Raw genomic sequence first — 18,054 nt, forward strand, 5'->3', positions numbered from 1 at the left:
AACCTACATTTTCTACRACTTACGTTCCATCCCTGCAGTACAGTTGATAACCATTGCTATAAATGCAACAAATCTAAATCGTACAGAATAATATATCACTTGTTGGCCTATCCCTCTGTACTGGTACAGATCTACTACTCACACCACTCATCTCAGGATCTGTCCCCCTTGACCAATCTTCCTCTACTTTCTTTACTGCCTCAGCATATGACAACTTCTCCACTACTCTAAACCTGGAAACCTAAACCTGTCTTTCTCGCAGGGGAAATTTCTGATCCACAGCCMCATGAGCACCCCTACAATTAACGCATACCACTACATTCCCCAATGCTACACATTCCTTTGTCTCATGCTCTTCTGCACATTTCTCACACTTAGGAACCTCCCTTCTACACACTGCTGCCACATTTTTACTTATTTTTATTTCATCTTTATTTAACCAGGTAGGCCAGTTGAGAACAAGTTCTCATTTACAAGTGCGACCTGGCCAAGATAAAGTAAAGTAGTGCGACAAAAACAGAGTTACATATAAACAAACGTACAGTCAAAAACACAAAAGAAAATAAAAATAGAAAGATTTATGTACATTGTGTGCAAATGTAGAAGAGGTAGGCAATAAATAGGCAGAGGKGAAAAATAATTTGCATGCCCATAAGCTTGACACCTGTAACAACATAATGCATTTGGCACAAAAGCTAGTACAGGATAACGTATATATCCTAACATCACTGTCGGGCAAAGACTCAAAATCAGAACTCAAAATAACAGACAATGACTTCTATTTAAACCACTCACGACACCCTGTCTGTGTCGCACCAAACGACGAGCATCACAAACATCGGGAATCTTCCCCTTCAGCTGGTCAACTTTTACATTTACTGCTACTCCAGCAATCACTCCTTTCAATGGCACCCATTTCTTGAAAGCAAAACWATTTGCATGTCTTGCCCCTGTAACGGATGTGAAATGGCTAGCTAGTTAGCGGGTACGCGCTAATAGCGTTTCAATCAGTTATGTCACTTGCTCTGAAACCTAGAAGTAGTGGTTCCCCTTGCTCTGCAAGGGCCGCGGCTTTTGTGGAGCGATGGGTAACGATGCTTCGTAGGTGACTGTTGTTGATGTGTGCAGAGGGTCCCTGATTCGCGCCCGAGGTCGGGGCGAGTGGACGTACTAAAGTTATACTGTTACACCCCCATTCCTTTTAACGCGGAGCGCCTTCTCCCTCTGACCAGCAGAAACAAACAATTATCACAAGACAACTTCTGGTTACCTTCACCGATTCCACAGCACCCAACTCTGTTTTCACCCATCCTGAAACCACAAATGGATCAGCGAAAAGGCAAGGGTCCCCCTTTCCCAAGAACTTCACTCCTACTGTCAGACTCATCTTTATCCTGACCCTCGGTGCAAGCCTCGGCTCCGAGAACTTCACCTCTGATACTTCAACCTCATTCACTTCCATTTCTCCTCAGCTTACTCTGCTTACACTTTCTACCATTCTTCTTTAACAAACCATCTCCCTTTTCCCCACCATTTTTAACCATCTCTCTCTCTCTCTCTCAGTATTCCAAGTATACATCTCCTTGTGATAATACTGCACTTCTCCTGACATACATATTGTTCTTGCCTTCTCAAGGGACGCCATTTAACCGGCTGTCACAATCTCCATACAATCAGCACGAACCCCTCGGGATGTAGCGCTCAATTTATAAAGCGGCTGCTTCATCTTGAGGTTCTTCTTCATCAAAAGCTACCGCGACGCTTTTCCATTTCAAATAAGCGCGCTCTTCCAACCACCATCCACKGTCTCGCTTCATCCGACTCTCCCTTTGACAGCATCTCCCAGCAGCCTTTGCGTTTTCTTCTAYACCGAACGTGCACGCAGTCAATGTCACTTGCCAATGCATGGAGTAATGTGTTTCAATAAACCTTGTTCGTAATTATATTAGAAAAAGCAAATGTATTTTCTGTAACTAGCTTGCTACAATGTTGTTGCAGACATTCATTTAATCTTTCACCTCTGGTTTACAAGGTCAATTTAGTTTATACTGGATATTCTGTTTTCTCTTGTCAATGGCTATTGATCCAAGCGTGCCTTGACTATGAAAATGGTATATTCTGAATCAGCATGGGTGCATAGAAAAAAGGTGTGGATTCTTCTCCATACATCTCTCATATATATATATATATATATATATATATATATATATATATATATATATATATATATTATTAAAAAAACAGTATATCATTATCATAGTCATGACACACCGTGTAAGAGCTATTGATGATTGAAATACGAATATCCAATATTAAACTAAGTTGACCTCGGTCTGGTTTACCACGTGATTTGAAAAACAGAGAACGACCTCTCGTTGCTAGGCTGTGCTTGTTCCTAGAAACAAAAGTAGCTATTTTAGAAACAATTTTCATGCAATGGGTCAAACTGAACAGCAAGAAGATGACTATGGATATAACCTATTCCCGGAGAGGAATTCGGGAAAGTTCCAAAAGAGATCGATAGCAGAAAGCTTGTTCACTTTCAATCACAAATGTCAGGTCATGCTACAATTCGCAATGGAAACAAGTAAGCTAACAGGCTAGCAAGCTGATATGTCTGTCATCCTCAAATTATATCGCATGGCAATAGTTAGCTAGATGACCGTGTAACCATTGATGCCATGTTTACATTTGTCATATACGTCATAGCCATGTTTCTAGCTAGCCAACTAGCTAGCTATCGTTGAACAGTAAAGAGACTGTCATGAGTAAGCCAGTTAGCTATACGCTAGTTGTTGAATGACCTGATTGCTGTCAAGGTGCATAACCGATTAGGCCTAATCTCATTCTATATCCCTTTCAGGTCCATATGCAAAGCTTCTCCTTGGAGCCATGAAAAGCTCAGGATGGTAAGTGTCAGCCAGCCACTATCCTCAACAATCACAACTCAACACAGCTGTCAGCTGCCATAATTCTTCTTCTTCCTCCTATCAGTTACCTGCAGACTATAGACACCGTAATGCCTATTGCTGCCTTTCTCAGGCTGGAGAGTGAAAACACACTTCATTATATAAATAGCCTAGGTGCAAACCGATGGAATAAAGAAACCACMACAGCTTCCTTTCTATTTTKCTCCGCCTGTCATTKGAGCCCAAAATAGTTACAAGCGAAAATGTGGTTACACCCAATTTAGTCAGCTCACAGAAAAATATCCTCCTATCCTCAGAATACTGTCTGCTATAACAGAACATGTGTCACAGTAGTACAGTCTCTACCTCCCCACATTCCTCACACTTGCCATCTGGGTGTTTCTCCACTAACAATAACACACGTCCCAATCCACAATGCCCCAACCTCAGCCTCGTCACCAGAACCCCATCCCTCCTTTCCCTCCCCAGATACCTACTGCCCTTCCTCTTACACAGCCCTTCCTCAGACAAAAACTTCCTACCCCGCTCCTCTCTCTCATACTCACGTTGCCACTCCTGGTCAACACCTCTGCTATGATGCTCCTACATTCCATCCCCCCTAATGGGACCACCACCTCTCCCTCCTGAATGCGGCCTTTGCCACCATATCGGCTGCCTCATTTCCCCCTACCCCAACATGAGTTGGGACCCACAGAAAACCTACCTTGCAGCCTTTCTGCCCCACCTGATAAAGAGCCATCATCAGCTCTATTATCAGGTCTGGRCGTGCCTTTGACTTCCCTTCTCTCAGCGCAACCAGGCTGGCAGCAGAGTCTGAACACAAAATTRCAGTTTTAGGCCCCACTTCYTCCACCCATCCCAATGCTCACACTAGTGCTAGCATTTCAGCAGAGAAGACTGAAACTCCATCAGACAGCTGCCCCCCCTGATGTATCTGAAACCGGGAACATGTATCCCAAACTCTGCTCTCCCACTGCCTGGTTTCTTTGATCCATCTGTGAATAAGTGTAAGTAGGGACCCCCAGGCCCACGGCAGATGGGCCTCAACCACCGGAGAAGGCTCTCTACAGTCCTTATTACATCAAGAATGGTCATGTCAACATCAGGCTCTGGCAACAGCCTCCGAGGAACACACAGCCAGCAGACAGGGACCCCCACTTCCAGACCTCCCATTCCTGCACTTGGGTCAGATAGCTTGGCCTACCTCTTCTCACTCCAGTTCCCTCTCCCCATTCCCATGCCTCYCCCAACAGACACCTTGCAGGGTGAGATGATACATTCCCCTGCACTTTCATCCCCATAGCGCATGGCCAGCTTAGCTAGTTGTACCCTCAACGGAACCTCCTCCATTTCAGTCAACAAMGCAGGGATAGGGGTAGTTTGAAATGCCCCACAGCACAACCGCAGCGCAATTGCCTGTACCACATCTGTAGTGTTGTAGCTGCCACCGACCCAAATGCCATAGTCCCATAGTCCAGCACTGAGCAGATCATTGCTTGGTAAATCATTTGTATGGAGCTTATGTCTGCTCCCCAAGATATCCCGGACAGGCACCATATTATATTAATAACTTTACCACACCTTTCAAAAAAAAATATTCCCCACATGGATCCTCTAGGTCATTCACTTCCAACCAAACCTCCATGAATTTGAAATGCATTGACCCGTTCCAGCAGTCAACCACACATTTCAAGCCCTGGCACCACCTTCTTTCTTTTAAATCCCAAAATTACAAACTTGGTCTTTGCTGCTTAAATTCTAAATCCCCACTTATCTGCCMAATCCACCACCTTTTCCATTGCCTCTTGCACCTTCTGGACCACAAACAGGATATTCCTTCCTCTTTTCCAGAGCGCCCCATAATCGGAAAACAGGGAAAGGCCAAACCCAGGCCCAACATCCTGGAACATGGCATTCACCATTTATGTTAAACAAAACTGGACTAATTACACTTCCCTGCGGTGTCCCATTCTCTATCCCCACTAACTCAGAATAAGCTCCACCAACTTCGACCTGTGTGGTCCGGTTCTTGAAGAAATCCTGGATCCAATTAAACAGCAACCACTCACCCCAGCAGAATATAACTCCAGCAGCAGTCCCCCTTTACAGAGCATGTCGTATGCCATTTCAATGTCCAGAAACAACACCACCACTCCCTCCTTGTTGGCCAGCGCCTTCTTTATATCACAGTCCAGTACTAGCACTGAGTCCATAGTACACCGTCCTAACCTAAAACCACTCTGGTACGAGGAAAACATACATTTACTCTCAAACATATGTACTAATCTGTCTGTGACCATTCTTTCCATTACTTAACACAGTACAGAGGTCAACGCTATGGGTCTGTATGAACCCGGGTGTGATGCTTCTTTTCACGGTTTTACAGTTGGTACCACTAAGGCATGTTTCCACAGTGCTGGTAACGCCCCTTCTCATACTGTATTCATTAACGCCAGTTCCTCCTCCAGTACCAAATCATCCAGGTGTTTAAGTTGCTCATAGCATAGCCCATCCAATCCCGGGGCTATGTTTCCTCCTTGTATCACCCGGTGCAGCTCATTCATTGCAAAAAACACGTTACTCGGKTCTAGCTGCCATAATGCTCGGGTCTAGCTGCCATGACACTGATTTATTGTACACTGAACAAAAATATAAACRCAACATGTAACAATTTCAGATTTTGCTGAGTTACAGGAAATCAGTCAATTTAAATGCATTCATTAAGCCCTAATCTACAAATTTCACATGACYGGGAATACAGATATGCATGCATCTGTTGGTCACAGATACCTTTAAAAAAAGGTAGGGGCGTGGATCAGAAAACCAGTCAGTATCTGGTGTGACCACCATTTGCCTCATGAGGCGCGACACATCTCCTTTGCATAGAGTTGATCAGGCTGTATATTGTGGCCTGTGGAATGTTGTCCCACTCCTCTTCAATGGCTGTGCGAAGTTGCTGGATATAGGCGAGAACTGGAGCACGCTTTTGTACATGTCGATCCAGAGCATTCCAAACATGCTCAATGGGCATCATGTCTGGTGAGTATGCAGGCYGTGGAAGAACTAGGACATTTTCAGCTTCCAGGAATTGTGTACAGATCCTTGCGACACGGGCCATGCATTATCATGCTGAAACATGAGGTGATGGCAGCGGATTAATTGCTTGACAATGGGCCTCAGAATCTCGTCATGGTATCTCTGTGCATTCAAATTGCCATCGATAAAATGCAATTGTGTTCATTGTCTGTAGTTTATGCCTGCCCATACCATAACCCCACTGACACCATGGGGCACTCTGTTCACAACGTTGACATCATCAGCAAACCACACRGCACTACACACGCTGTCTGCCATMTGCCCAGGAACAGCTGAAGCTGGGATTCATCCGTGAAGAACACACTTCTCCAGCGTGCCAGTGACCATCGAGGTGAGCATTTACCCATTGAAGTCAGTTATGACGATGAACTTCAAAACCCTAATGAGGACGACGAGCACGCAGATGAGCTTCCCTGAGATGGTTTTTGACAGTTTGTGCAGAAATTCTTCGGTTGTGCAAAACCCATGTTTCGTCAGCTGTCCAGGTGGCTGGTCTCTGACGATCCCGCAGGTGAAGAAGCCGGATGTGGAGGGCCTGGGCTGGTGTGTTTACACATGATCTGTGGTTKTGAGGCCAGTTGGACGTACTGCCAAATTCTCTAAAATGRTGTTTGAGGCGACTTMTGGTAGAGAAATYAAAATTGTATTCTCTGGCMACAGCTCTGGTTGACATTCCTGCAGTCAACATGCCAATTGCACGCTCCCTCAACTTGAGACATCTGTGGCATTGTATTTTGTGACAAAACTGCACATTTTAGTGGCCTTTTATTGTCCCCAACACAAGGTSCACCTGTGTAATGATCATGCTGTTTAATCAGCTTCTTGATATGCCACACCTGTAAGATGGATGGATTTTCACTAGTGCTCACTAACAGGGATGTAAACAAACACCTTCCTAATATTGAGTTGCACCCCCTTTTGCCCTCAGTACAGCCTCAATTAGTCGGCGCATGGACTCCACAAAGGTGTCAAGTGTTCCACAGRGATGCTGGCCCATGTTGACTTCCAATTCTTCCCAAAGTCGTCAAKTTGGCTGGATATCCTTTGGGTGGTGGACCATTGTTAATACACACGGAAACTGTTGAGCTTGAGAAACCCAGCAGCGTTGCAGTTCTTGACCCAATCAAACCGATGTGCCTGGCTCTTACTATCAAAGGCACTTAATAATTTTTTTGCACATACACAATCCATGTCTCCTCCCATTCATCTACACCAATGGTATTCAAACTTTTTCAGCGGGACCCCGTTTTTTCGCCAGAATTTCTGAGGACCCCATTTTTCCCCTAAGAAAATTCAGATTTTTTTACATTAACAAATAACCTTAATGCAATGAATTTTTCATCTCTTACCAAAATAAACCAATAAATATATTTACTCTGTAAAATGTCCCATACAATAATCTGTACTCTTAATGTTTTATATAAATTATTTATTTTTAATTGGCGACGCCAGTGCAGTTCCCTAGTGGGGTTGCGATCCCGATTTTGAATCCCACTGATCTACACTGACGTGGATTTAGTGACATCAAAAAGGGATCATAGCTTTCACCTGGTCAGTTTGTCATGGAAAGAGCAGGTGTTCCTAATGTTTTTTTTTCTTTCTATTGTGTTATTGACTGTACGCTTGTTTATTCCATGTGTAACTCTGTGTTGTTGTTTGTGTCGCACTGCTTTGTTTTATCTTGGCCAGGTCGCAGTTGTAAACGAGAACTTGTTCTCAACTAGCTTACCTGGTTAAATAAAGGTGAACTAAAAATGTTTTGTACACTCACTGTAGGTATTACAGGGGTGTCAAACTAATTCTACGGAGGGCCGAGTGCCTGTTTTTTAGTTTTTTTCCTTTCGATTAAGACCTAGACAACCAGGTGAGGGGAGTTCCTTACTAATTACTGACCTTAATTCATCAGTCATGTACAGGGGTGGAGCGAAAACCTGCAGACAGTCTGCCCTCTGTGGAATGAGTTTGACACGTGAYGTAATAGATATATCATGCCGGGGGTTTCTTCTTCTTTTTCTTCCATGCTAATGTACATTTGACATCATTATTATTACCCCTTTGTCAAGTATTATTTTGTCTCTTCAGTGCAGTGTACAAAGATAGACATTTCTCCTGTGAAGACTGTGATGGGACTGTCAGTGGTGGTTTTGATGCAACATCATCACAAGTAAGAAAGCTAKAACCGTTACCTTTGTGTACAGGTTCACATGCTACACTGTGTACTTTGTATCTCATCTATAAGATACCAATTGTCTTTCCCCCTTCCCATTTCTAGATTGTTTTGTGTCAGAATAATATTCACCAGCAGTCCCACATGAACCGAGTGGTTACACATGAGCTCATCCATGCCTTTGACCACTGCCGGGCGCATGTGGATTGGTTTAACAACTTCAAGCACTTGGCCTGCTCAGAGGTGAGACCAAGAGTTGAACGTGCATGTCATGGGGAAATGAATTGTGTTTGTGCTCAGTTTTAATTGTGTTTTAAAGGAAGTCATGTTAATTGTTCAGCTCTTATTTTTCAGATTCGAGCAGCCAATCTCAGTGGGGATTGCTCTTTCCACAATGAAGTATCCAGGTTCAACTTTGGCCTCAAGAAGCACCATCAGGTAATATCTGGAGATCATGTGAATTCACTGCAAACCAAATTATTCTTACTTGTATGTATTTCAGTCAACTRGTATCCTTCATGGTATAGCATAACATGATTTTTCCCATCCCGTGAATTGGTATGTCTGAATTGACAACCGGTTTAGTTGAAACTGTAGTACAATGTAATGGCAAGTATAGCACTGCCTTTTTCAGTGCTTAGCGATTAACAAGAAGTGCTTATGATGGCCAATATTYACTTGAAGAATTCCCTACCTAACCCATTCACTACTACCTATCAGGAATGTGTTCGTGGACGTGCCTTGCGCTCCATCCTTGCTGTTAGGAAGGTGAGCCGAGAGGAGGCAGAGAAAGTGGTGGACGAGGTATTCGACACCTGCTTCAATGACCACGCCCCTTTCGGCCGCATCCCACATGACAAGAAGGACGCCAAGTTTGCCTACAGAGATTTTGAGAACCGAGATCGGTATTACGCAAACCTTTAATGTGTTATTACGTGTACAATTAYGTGTAATTTCCATGGGTGCTATTGTGAGGATCCTTTCATAAACCYGGGCAACCTACCACTGCCCTCAGCAGAATGGCTGTGTCAAAAATGGTATGAAATTACCTCCTGAAGGGAAATATTCAGAGTTCTTTCTCTCTGTCATTTAAGTCAAAGGATATAATAAATTATATGTTTTTATGGCACACTTTTGTGGACTCTAATGCTAAAGCTAAACAATGTGATGGAGTGGTTTCCTTTTGGACATTGATAAATGTGGCCCAAATATTTTTTGGTCGTCCTTTTTGAGCGGTTCCAAAGTTGGTGTTTGTGAAGGGTATATRATGCCTGTAAAAGATTTCAAGACTGAAAGGTGGGGACACATTTCCTAGGGAAATGTGTCTACCACCCCTCTACTCAGCCATGTGGACATACAATGACTGAGAACTGGGAGTTCACTGTAAATAGATTTTATTGTACTGTACTGAATAAGTCAACTTGTTGAAATAAATATTTGATTATTATGAATATGATATTGAGCCTTGATTATTATCGCATTTATGAATTGACAAAGAAGTTTAAAAAAACGAATTCTACGAAGTGCTCAGTTAATACCCAAGTTACATTAAACAGACACAGCATTCCCTGAGGACAGTATGAAATCTAAATAAGCATGTTTCCTGTTATCAAGAAGCATGCATTAATCCATGTCAGCATCATTCCTTTATCCATCAGATGAGCAAATCATTTATCCATCAGATGAGCAAATCATGTATCCATCAGATGAGCRAATCATTTCTTGAACAAGTTGGACAAGTGATGTTACTTCTCAAGAYCATATAGAGTGCCTTCTGAAMGTATACACACCCTTTGACTTTTTATACATTTTGTTGTGTTCCAAAGTGGGATTAAAATATCAAAAATAAAACATCTTCATTACATATGTATTTATTAACCCCCTGAGTCAATACATGTTAGAATCACCTTTAGCAGCGATGAAAGCTGTGAGTCTTTCTGGGTGAAAGAYGCTGCATGTTCAATCTGACATCTGCATTGGCCGTGSAGCATTTATGGTGATATGGCTTCCGCAGAAATCATGGCATTCATACTTCTTGCGCTTCGCCGAGCAGCTCAGAGCTGTTGTAAAGGAAGTGCGTTTGTGTCCAGTGTCTGTTGGAAAGCTGACGGTACCAGATTCTCCTCTTGGGTTTTGCCTCTTAGCTTTATTCAGTTTTCTTCATTTATTTATTTTTTACTCCCAAATCCTTGCAGATGACAAGTATGCCCATAACACGATGCAGCCCCCACCATGCTTGAGAATATGAAGAGTGGTACTCAGTGATSTGTTGTGTTGGATTTGCCCCAAACATAACACTTTGTATTCAGGACATACATTTTTATGAAATTCACTGAGGAGGATGGTCCTCACCTTCCTCCTCYGAGGAGCCTCCACTGATTCTCACCTATATTTTAAGGTACACTGTTGCCCTCTGAATGTCAGTGCAGCCGAGGCCTCTCTTTCTCAGTGTGTGGGGGGAAAACAAAAAACGTATTCCCCAGACACATGATGGCAAACACTACCTCTACATCTTATAAACTTCCTCTGTAAAATATAACTGGGGACATTTTTATAGGACATTAGCATTTTGAGAATCCGTTGTCCTTCTTTGGATTAATGAGGAACGWTTACGCGGGAATTAGCCCCATAATCTTCCCTCACCATTTGCTGCATATGGTGACTCTCAGGCTATCGCAAAGAGTCCAGACCTCGACTACGACATTTGAATTGTAATTAGGAATAGTGTGGTGAAAGTTACACTGTACTTGTCTTTAATGTACACTCCACCAACAGGCACTACAGAGGGCATACATCTTACACGGGATCAAACAGCAAGAGGAGTTAGTTGAATAAGACAAAGAAAAGAAGATTAGGTTCATTTGAGTAGTTTGCAAATAATTGCGCCCTCATAGGCAAGCAGGGGATTAGTCTTAACTGCATAATAACTAGTAAACAACAGCAGTTAGAGGATATTAGCCAAAGGACTATGGGAATACCACACAAGAAAATATACTGCCATTCATATAAAACAATACAATTACTTGTAGAATTATTAATTTAACTATGTTAATTGCCATATTGAACAACACTGTGCTTTGTGACATTATCCTTTTCTCCCCCATACATACACCTGAGTATGTGGATTTATGACTTTTATACTTGTTTGAATGGCTGGTGTAATCTAATTCAATAGGTCCTTCCTTTATGGTATTTTCCCCAAATCTGCCTCATGTAAAACAACTTTAGCAACATGATTTTGGAATTGGAACTGACTGACTTGGTTCACACAGGACCAAGCAGTTGACTCCTGTACATATTGSGTGATTTCACACATCTCAGTTGAAGTGCAGAACCAATGCCGAATATATARACGCTCCGCACATCTGCATGCTCAATTTTGATCCTTGCATTCAAGRCCTATGACACATCAGGAGTCATCGTATCTGTAGTACCATCATTGTCCTTAGGATGGCAGTCTTGATGTACCAAACTTCAGGCTACAGTGGTCGATTAGACTCCATAAAGAAGACAGAAGAAAGTGCAATCACAGTTTTAGTGATACAGATGATTTAATCCATTTCAATGAGCCCTGGTTCAGGTGAATGCCAGGCCTTTGTAGGGTAAAATAGAGCATGGTGATTAAGTTACCACTGAGAGAATGACTTATCTCATTACTCCATCCATTTAAACAGGCAGCTCCCACTGAGTTCTAATTAGAATGTTCCAGCATCATTTAAGTCCCCTGCCTTCTCTAATCTACTCTAGGACAACACATTAACCCAGACCTCACTGATGAACTAATGTGTTTAATTTGAATAATTCCAGATTTAGTTGTGAGGAGTAACACTAAAAACATGAACTTGTGTTTGGTATAATGTTTTTGGAATTCATCTTTAAACTTGAAAAACAGAAGGAATCCGGTTTGTGCCAAAATTCCACAAATAGGTTCCCAGCATTTTGAAAGCATGGCTCGTTAGTAATGTTGCCACTGGATTGTTCTTTACTTTTTTTGGCAGGGACAGCCCTGGGTATATGCTTTGTGCCACGGTACAGTTTTGAAGAGGCAGGTGTGAAACCAAGCTTATTACGCCACAACTGGAGCAGGTACTCGTTCTAATTGGATGGCTCTTCCAGTCCAGAGAGTGAGCTAAGTAGCATGCTGAAGTGTAATACACTGAAGTGTAAACATGAAACATGGGTAAAAACCAGCTGGAGAGAGACTAGTCCAGTAGAATTTACAGTATATGGATCTTGCCAATGTTATCTGTCTTTCAAAACACCCTGGCATGTGTCCACCATTATGTTAAAGGTGTATTTTAGCCAATTATTGCMTGTTTCTCCATATCTGTTGTGTATGGTGATTACCATAACAATTTAAACGACAGTACATTCTCACACTTTTTTCGGATGTTAAATGAGGTTTCATTTAAGCCCAAATTAAGAGTTCTGAGRAGTGATATAAAAGGTTAGGTCATTTGTTTTGCTAAGATGGTCATGCACTGCCCCATCTGCCTCACTCTTGGGYAATGCTATAACAAAAKAAAAATATTGGGTCCATCAGTGCCTGTTCTTTAGCCTGAAGTGGACAATGACTTTCAGCTTATTGAGGACAAGGTTGCTTCTCTAAAAATGGATTCCCGAATCATTTAATGTCCTTGTTAACCACTCAATACATCAAAATAATAATAACCATGATGCACTAAAACTAAACAAATATCAGCTGGTTTACTACCGCCTTTAAGGATGTTAAATGATCACTTATGTTATGAATGATAAAATTGAAATATGTGTGATATGTAGGCATACTGTAAATTAAGAAGTGCCCACATTGTGGCATTATGGCTATTAATATGATTAGGAAAACTGTTATCAGCTCACTCTGACGAAATTGAAACGACTAGCTATCATTATAATTCACAGCACAAAGCCACCTCAGGCTAAACATCTAACCTGACGATTAACTTGCCCAGCAGGTAACTGCTGTAAGAGGTGCTCAGCATGGCGGTTGGAAATCAATTAATTATGTGTGTAGGGAATTTAATTAAGAAGGTGTTTATAGGTTGGCACAGACCCAATGGCCATCATCATCTTCTTTATATATATTTTAAAATGTAATGGATTGGTACTGAGTCTCGGGCTAGTTTTAAAGGCGAACTGCACATATTAGCAAATCAATTACCTGGCTAAACAGTTCTTATGTGAACACATAGTTGACTCAAAATACTGTGATCAATTTATAATTTAAAACACCTATATATTCAACCTCCCCCACAGAAAAATGTGTTCATTACCATGCTTCTGCAATGAATGATCCAATGAAACACTGTAGGCTTAATATTCTTGCGAAACGATTTTAATGAGTGAAAAATATAATTAGGCTAGTCCCCTCTCAATTTAGAGTCCCTACTTTGACTTGATCACTATGAAGTCATCACTGTATCTACATCACCACAGTATAATAAACGTGTAACTGTGTAACATATTCAACAACAATTGTTTAAATCTCTGCTCTCAGACATACATAGCATGTACGGTCAGGGCAGAACAACAGGTGGTTTAGTGATACGAAGCATCTTAACACCGCACCTCATTGTGTCTGCTAGATGACAGAGATGAAACGAATGTTCATAAATGACTCTTGGCAGATTGTTAGCATTCATGGCAGAAATGCTCGACAAGTTCTTCAGCGGTAATTAATGTCTGCTGGCATTTGAATCTTMATTTTCCACTAATGATATGCRTGGTATTAATTAAGTGWTTAGCATAACAACCATTGGACAATGTCTTGGGGGAAGAGCAGGGGGGCTGCTTTTTCTCTCTGTGAGCCATGTGCTCATTAATGAATCCTTTCAGCTAACTSCAATAACCTTAACAAACTTTCCTCCACAAACATAGTGTTTTTGTCATTRATATTGGCTAATTCATTAATATTCCCTTTCCATGAATCCGGAGGCAGATTTGATGTGCMTCACTCCTCCACCTTGAGGCAACACTCAAGCACATAATTGCAAAACAACACAGTTTGGCCTCGAATTACTGATGTATTGATTAAAATACATTTGAATTAAAGCAAGGTTTTTCAAGCATCAATGAAGATGGAATTTTGTTCATCATTATGTGTATGTGTGCAGTGTCAAAAGGAAGACGATGATTCAATCCATGTACGTTCAAGGCAAGGGGAAATGACTCAATGCCTTTTCATATTTAACAAATGTTCAAATATAGACATCAACAGCAGGAACAAGAATTAGGTAGAGTTACAGTGGGGGAAGGGGAGTGTAATCCATATTTACTATGTAGACTAATATGCCACAAGGATCAACATTCTGAGAAACTGAGAGAAACTGAGAAAAAGATAATCGGCGTTTTCTCCCCTCTGCTGTGCACAACATGACTGTCCCAGAGCTCCACTGAGGAGGCATTGCACMCCAGTAACCACCACAGCCCAYGGCTCTGCTTTGTCTCAYTGCTCTGAGAGGGAGGGAGAGATCCCCCCTGTTACTGGGAGGCAATTAGTTTGAAGTTTGTGCAGCAGAGCCTTTGCATACACTTGACTCTGAAACAGTGAAGAAAACTTTCTCCCTGATCCCGCTGTGTAGTGTCTGTGAGTAAGATGCAAGACAAGAAAGTCACTATGACCATGGCTTTGATAGCCTGAGGTCAGAGCTTACTCTAGTGGCTATGATGTGAAATATCTTGAAATATGAAGGCCAAACCTACCATCAAACGTGATATAACATAACAGTATGGTGGTGTTAAACTCTCTTTGACGTTGAGCTCTTTGTCAGTCTCTGCTCCAAGGACACAGAGGAGAATCACTCCATTCTTCTAGCTATCGCTCCATTTGCAAGACAGCGGTCAGCCTACTCTGCGCCACAGTGGCCAGGGGCGTTACACATCATTGAAGGGAGGAGCAGGACTCAGATTGCCTTGAGGTGGTGGACAGATCTCTCTCGTGAGCCAATTTAGAGTGACCTTGAGTTGTCCCCTGCGTTTGGAAGTCCTGATAAGTGTCCCCTCAATCTGGGGGCTTTGTCACACCCCTGTGCGTGTGGTCCTGCAGCAATGAGAAGGAAGTGAACCCGAACAACTCTGACCAACAGGGATTTACCTTGACTTCACTGAGCCGCAGAGCTAGGGAAACAGTTAAGAACAGATTTGATGCCTTTCACTGAAAATGTTCAGCACTTTGTTGAGGGAAAATAGATTGTAAAACACATACTGCCTAGCACACAGTTACAGTAGGAATGTGTTTTATTTTGATGGCAAAGGTCAAACATTTGATCAATTTAGGATCAGAAGTGTACTTAGCTACTACTAAGGTGATTAGAGAGACTACAAGAAGTGGTGGATGAAAAACCCTCAGAATTATCTTCGAGCAATCCATAGAATGGAACTCCCTGTCTACGTCAACATTATTGATTTTGAAAAGGTGTTTCACAGTATAGACCGAGAGATGCCGAGGAAGCGTATGGCACACTATGGATTCCCATCCAAATTCAGGAATCATTAAGCACACCTATCAAGGAACGCAGTGTCAAGTCCATCATGAGGGAAGTCCATCAGAAAAGTTCAAAGTTCTTACCGGGGTTCGGCAGAGCTGCCTGCTCTGTCCTTCCTCTTCCATCTTTGCGTCGACTGGATCTTGAAACAAACAACCAACAATAACCAAAACCCGTATTCAGAGGAGCCTGACCGAGCAGCTAGAGGATCTCTGCTGATGATTTGGCACTATTAGCACACACTCACCAGCAGATACAACACGACTCTCATACTGTAGAAACAATATCAGCTATGCTTGGACTTAAAATCAACCCCCCGAAAATGAAAGTCGTGAGGATCAACAATAAGACATGGCACCAATAACCATGGAAACAACCACCTAGAGGAGGTAGTCAGATTAACCTACCTAGGTAGTGTGATAACTGTGGATGGAGGAAGATGTGAAATAAATCATTGGTAAAGCAAGAATAGCATTCAACACTACATTTMTTTTTAAATGTAACCTTTATTTAACTAGGCAAGTCGGTTAAGAACAAATTATTATTTACAATGACGGCCTACCAAAAGGAAAAAGGCCTCCTGCGGGGATGGGATTAAAACATTTATTTTTTAAATAAAATATAAATATAGGACAAAACACACATCACGACAAGATAGACAACACAACACTACATAAAGAGAGACATRAGACAACAACATAGCAAGGCAGCAACACATGACAACACAGCATGGTAGAAACAYAACATGACAACAACATGGTAGCAACACAACATGGTAGCAGCACAAAACATGGTACAAACATTACTGGGCACAGACAACACCACAAAGGGCAAGAAAGTAGAGACGACAATACATCACGGAAAGCAGCCACAAGTGTCAGTAAGAGTGTCCATGATTGAGTCTTTGAATGAAGAGATTGAGATAAAACTGTCCAGTTTGAGTGTTTGTTGCAGCTCTTTCCAGTCGCTAGTTGCAGCGAACTGAAAAGACGAGTGACCCAGGGATGTGTGTGCTTTGGGGACCTTTAACAGAGTATGACTGGCAGAACGGGTGTTATGTGGAGGATGAGGGCTGCAGTAGAAATCTCAGATAGGGGGGAGTGAGGCCTAAGATGGTTTTATAAATAAGCATCAACCAGTGGGTCTTGCGACGGGTATACAGAGATGACCAGTTTACAGAGGAGTATAGAGTGCAGTGATGTGTCCTATAAGGAGCATTGGTGKCAAATCTGATGGCAGAATGGTAAAGAACATCTAGCCACTCRAGAACACCCTTACCTGCCGATTTATAAATTATGTCTCCGCAATCTAGCATGGGTGGATGGTCATCTGAATCGGGGTTAGTTTGGCAGCTGGGGTGAAAGAGGAGCAATTACRAWAGAGGAAACCAAGTCTAGATTTAGCTTTAGCCTGCAGCTTTGATATGTGCTGAGAGAAGGACAGTGTACTGTCTAGCCATACTCCCAAGTACTTGTTTGAGGTGACTACCTCAAGCTCTAAACCCTCAGAGGTAGTAATCACACCTGTGGGGGAGAGGGGCATTCTTCTTACCAAACCACATGACCTTTGTTTTGGAGATGTTCAGAACAACTTCTTAGCGCTAATGCCCAACGTAAACGGACATTTTCTCTGGCCCAGATCGTAGAATATGCATATAATTTACAGATTAGATTAGGATAGAAAACACCCAAAGTTTCCAAAACGGTCCAAATAATTGTCTGTGAGTATAACAATACTTATTCTGCAGGCGAAAACATGAGAAAATGTAACCCGGAAGTGATATATATTTTTTTTAATATGTGTTTCCTGGCCCGTCTATCCTCCATTTAAAGTCGTATCAAACAGATTCCTTTTCCAATGCTTCCTCAGGCTGTGACCAGGCTTAGACATAGTTTCAGGCTGTTTATTTTGAAAAATGAGGAAGATGTTTCATAAGTAGTCAGGTGTCCTCTGAATGTTTCCTGCGCGCGAGAGAGGGGCTCCCCATTTTCCTTTTCTCTCTTAAAGAATAGGTTATGGTCCGGTTGAAATATTATCGATTATGTTGTTAAAACAACCTGAGGATTGATTATAAAAAACATTTGACATGTTTCTACGACCATTACGGATACTTTTTGGAATTTGTCGAACGGAACACGGCTTTGGTTTTCTCATCAAATGCGCAACCCAAATGCGTTTTTTTGTGATAAAAGTAATATTTATGAACTAAATAACATTTGTTGTTAACTGGGAGTCTCGTGAGTGGAAACATCTGAAGATTATCAAAGGTAAGCGATTAATTTGATTGCTTTTCTGACTTTCGTGACCAAACTAACCAAGCTAATATTTGGCTAGCTGTTGTAGCATCGAAAGCTACACTCACAAAAGCTTGAGTTTC

The 18,054-nt window shown here is 42.0% G+C and overlaps 1 protein-coding gene across 1 annotated transcript; it reads left to right on the forward strand.

The window, feature by feature from the left end:
• The first annotated feature begins 2,337 nt into the window (after positions 1 to 2,337).
• LOC111951544 (mitochondrial inner membrane protease ATP23 homolog) lies at positions 2,338 to 9,649 on the forward strand. The gene is made up of 6 exons (XM_023969719.2): positions 2,338 to 2,587; positions 2,864 to 2,909; positions 8,109 to 8,190; positions 8,299 to 8,436; positions 8,548 to 8,631; positions 8,914 to 9,649. The coding sequence occupies exons 1-6, from the start codon at positions 2,437 to 2,439 to the stop codon at positions 9,115 to 9,117; spliced, it is 705 nt and encodes a 234-aa protein (XP_023825487.1). The 5' UTR covers positions 2,338 to 2,436; the 3' UTR covers positions 9,118 to 9,649.
• The last annotated feature ends 8,405 nt before the right edge of the window (positions 9,650 to 18,054 follow it).

The sequence above is a fragment of the Salvelinus sp. IW2-2015 genome, linkage group LG24 (assembly GCF_002910315.2).
Source record: "Salvelinus sp. IW2-2015 linkage group LG24, ASM291031v2, whole genome shotgun sequence".
Taxonomy (NCBI): domain Eukaryota; kingdom Metazoa; phylum Chordata; class Actinopteri; order Salmoniformes; family Salmonidae; genus Salvelinus; species Salvelinus sp. IW2-2015.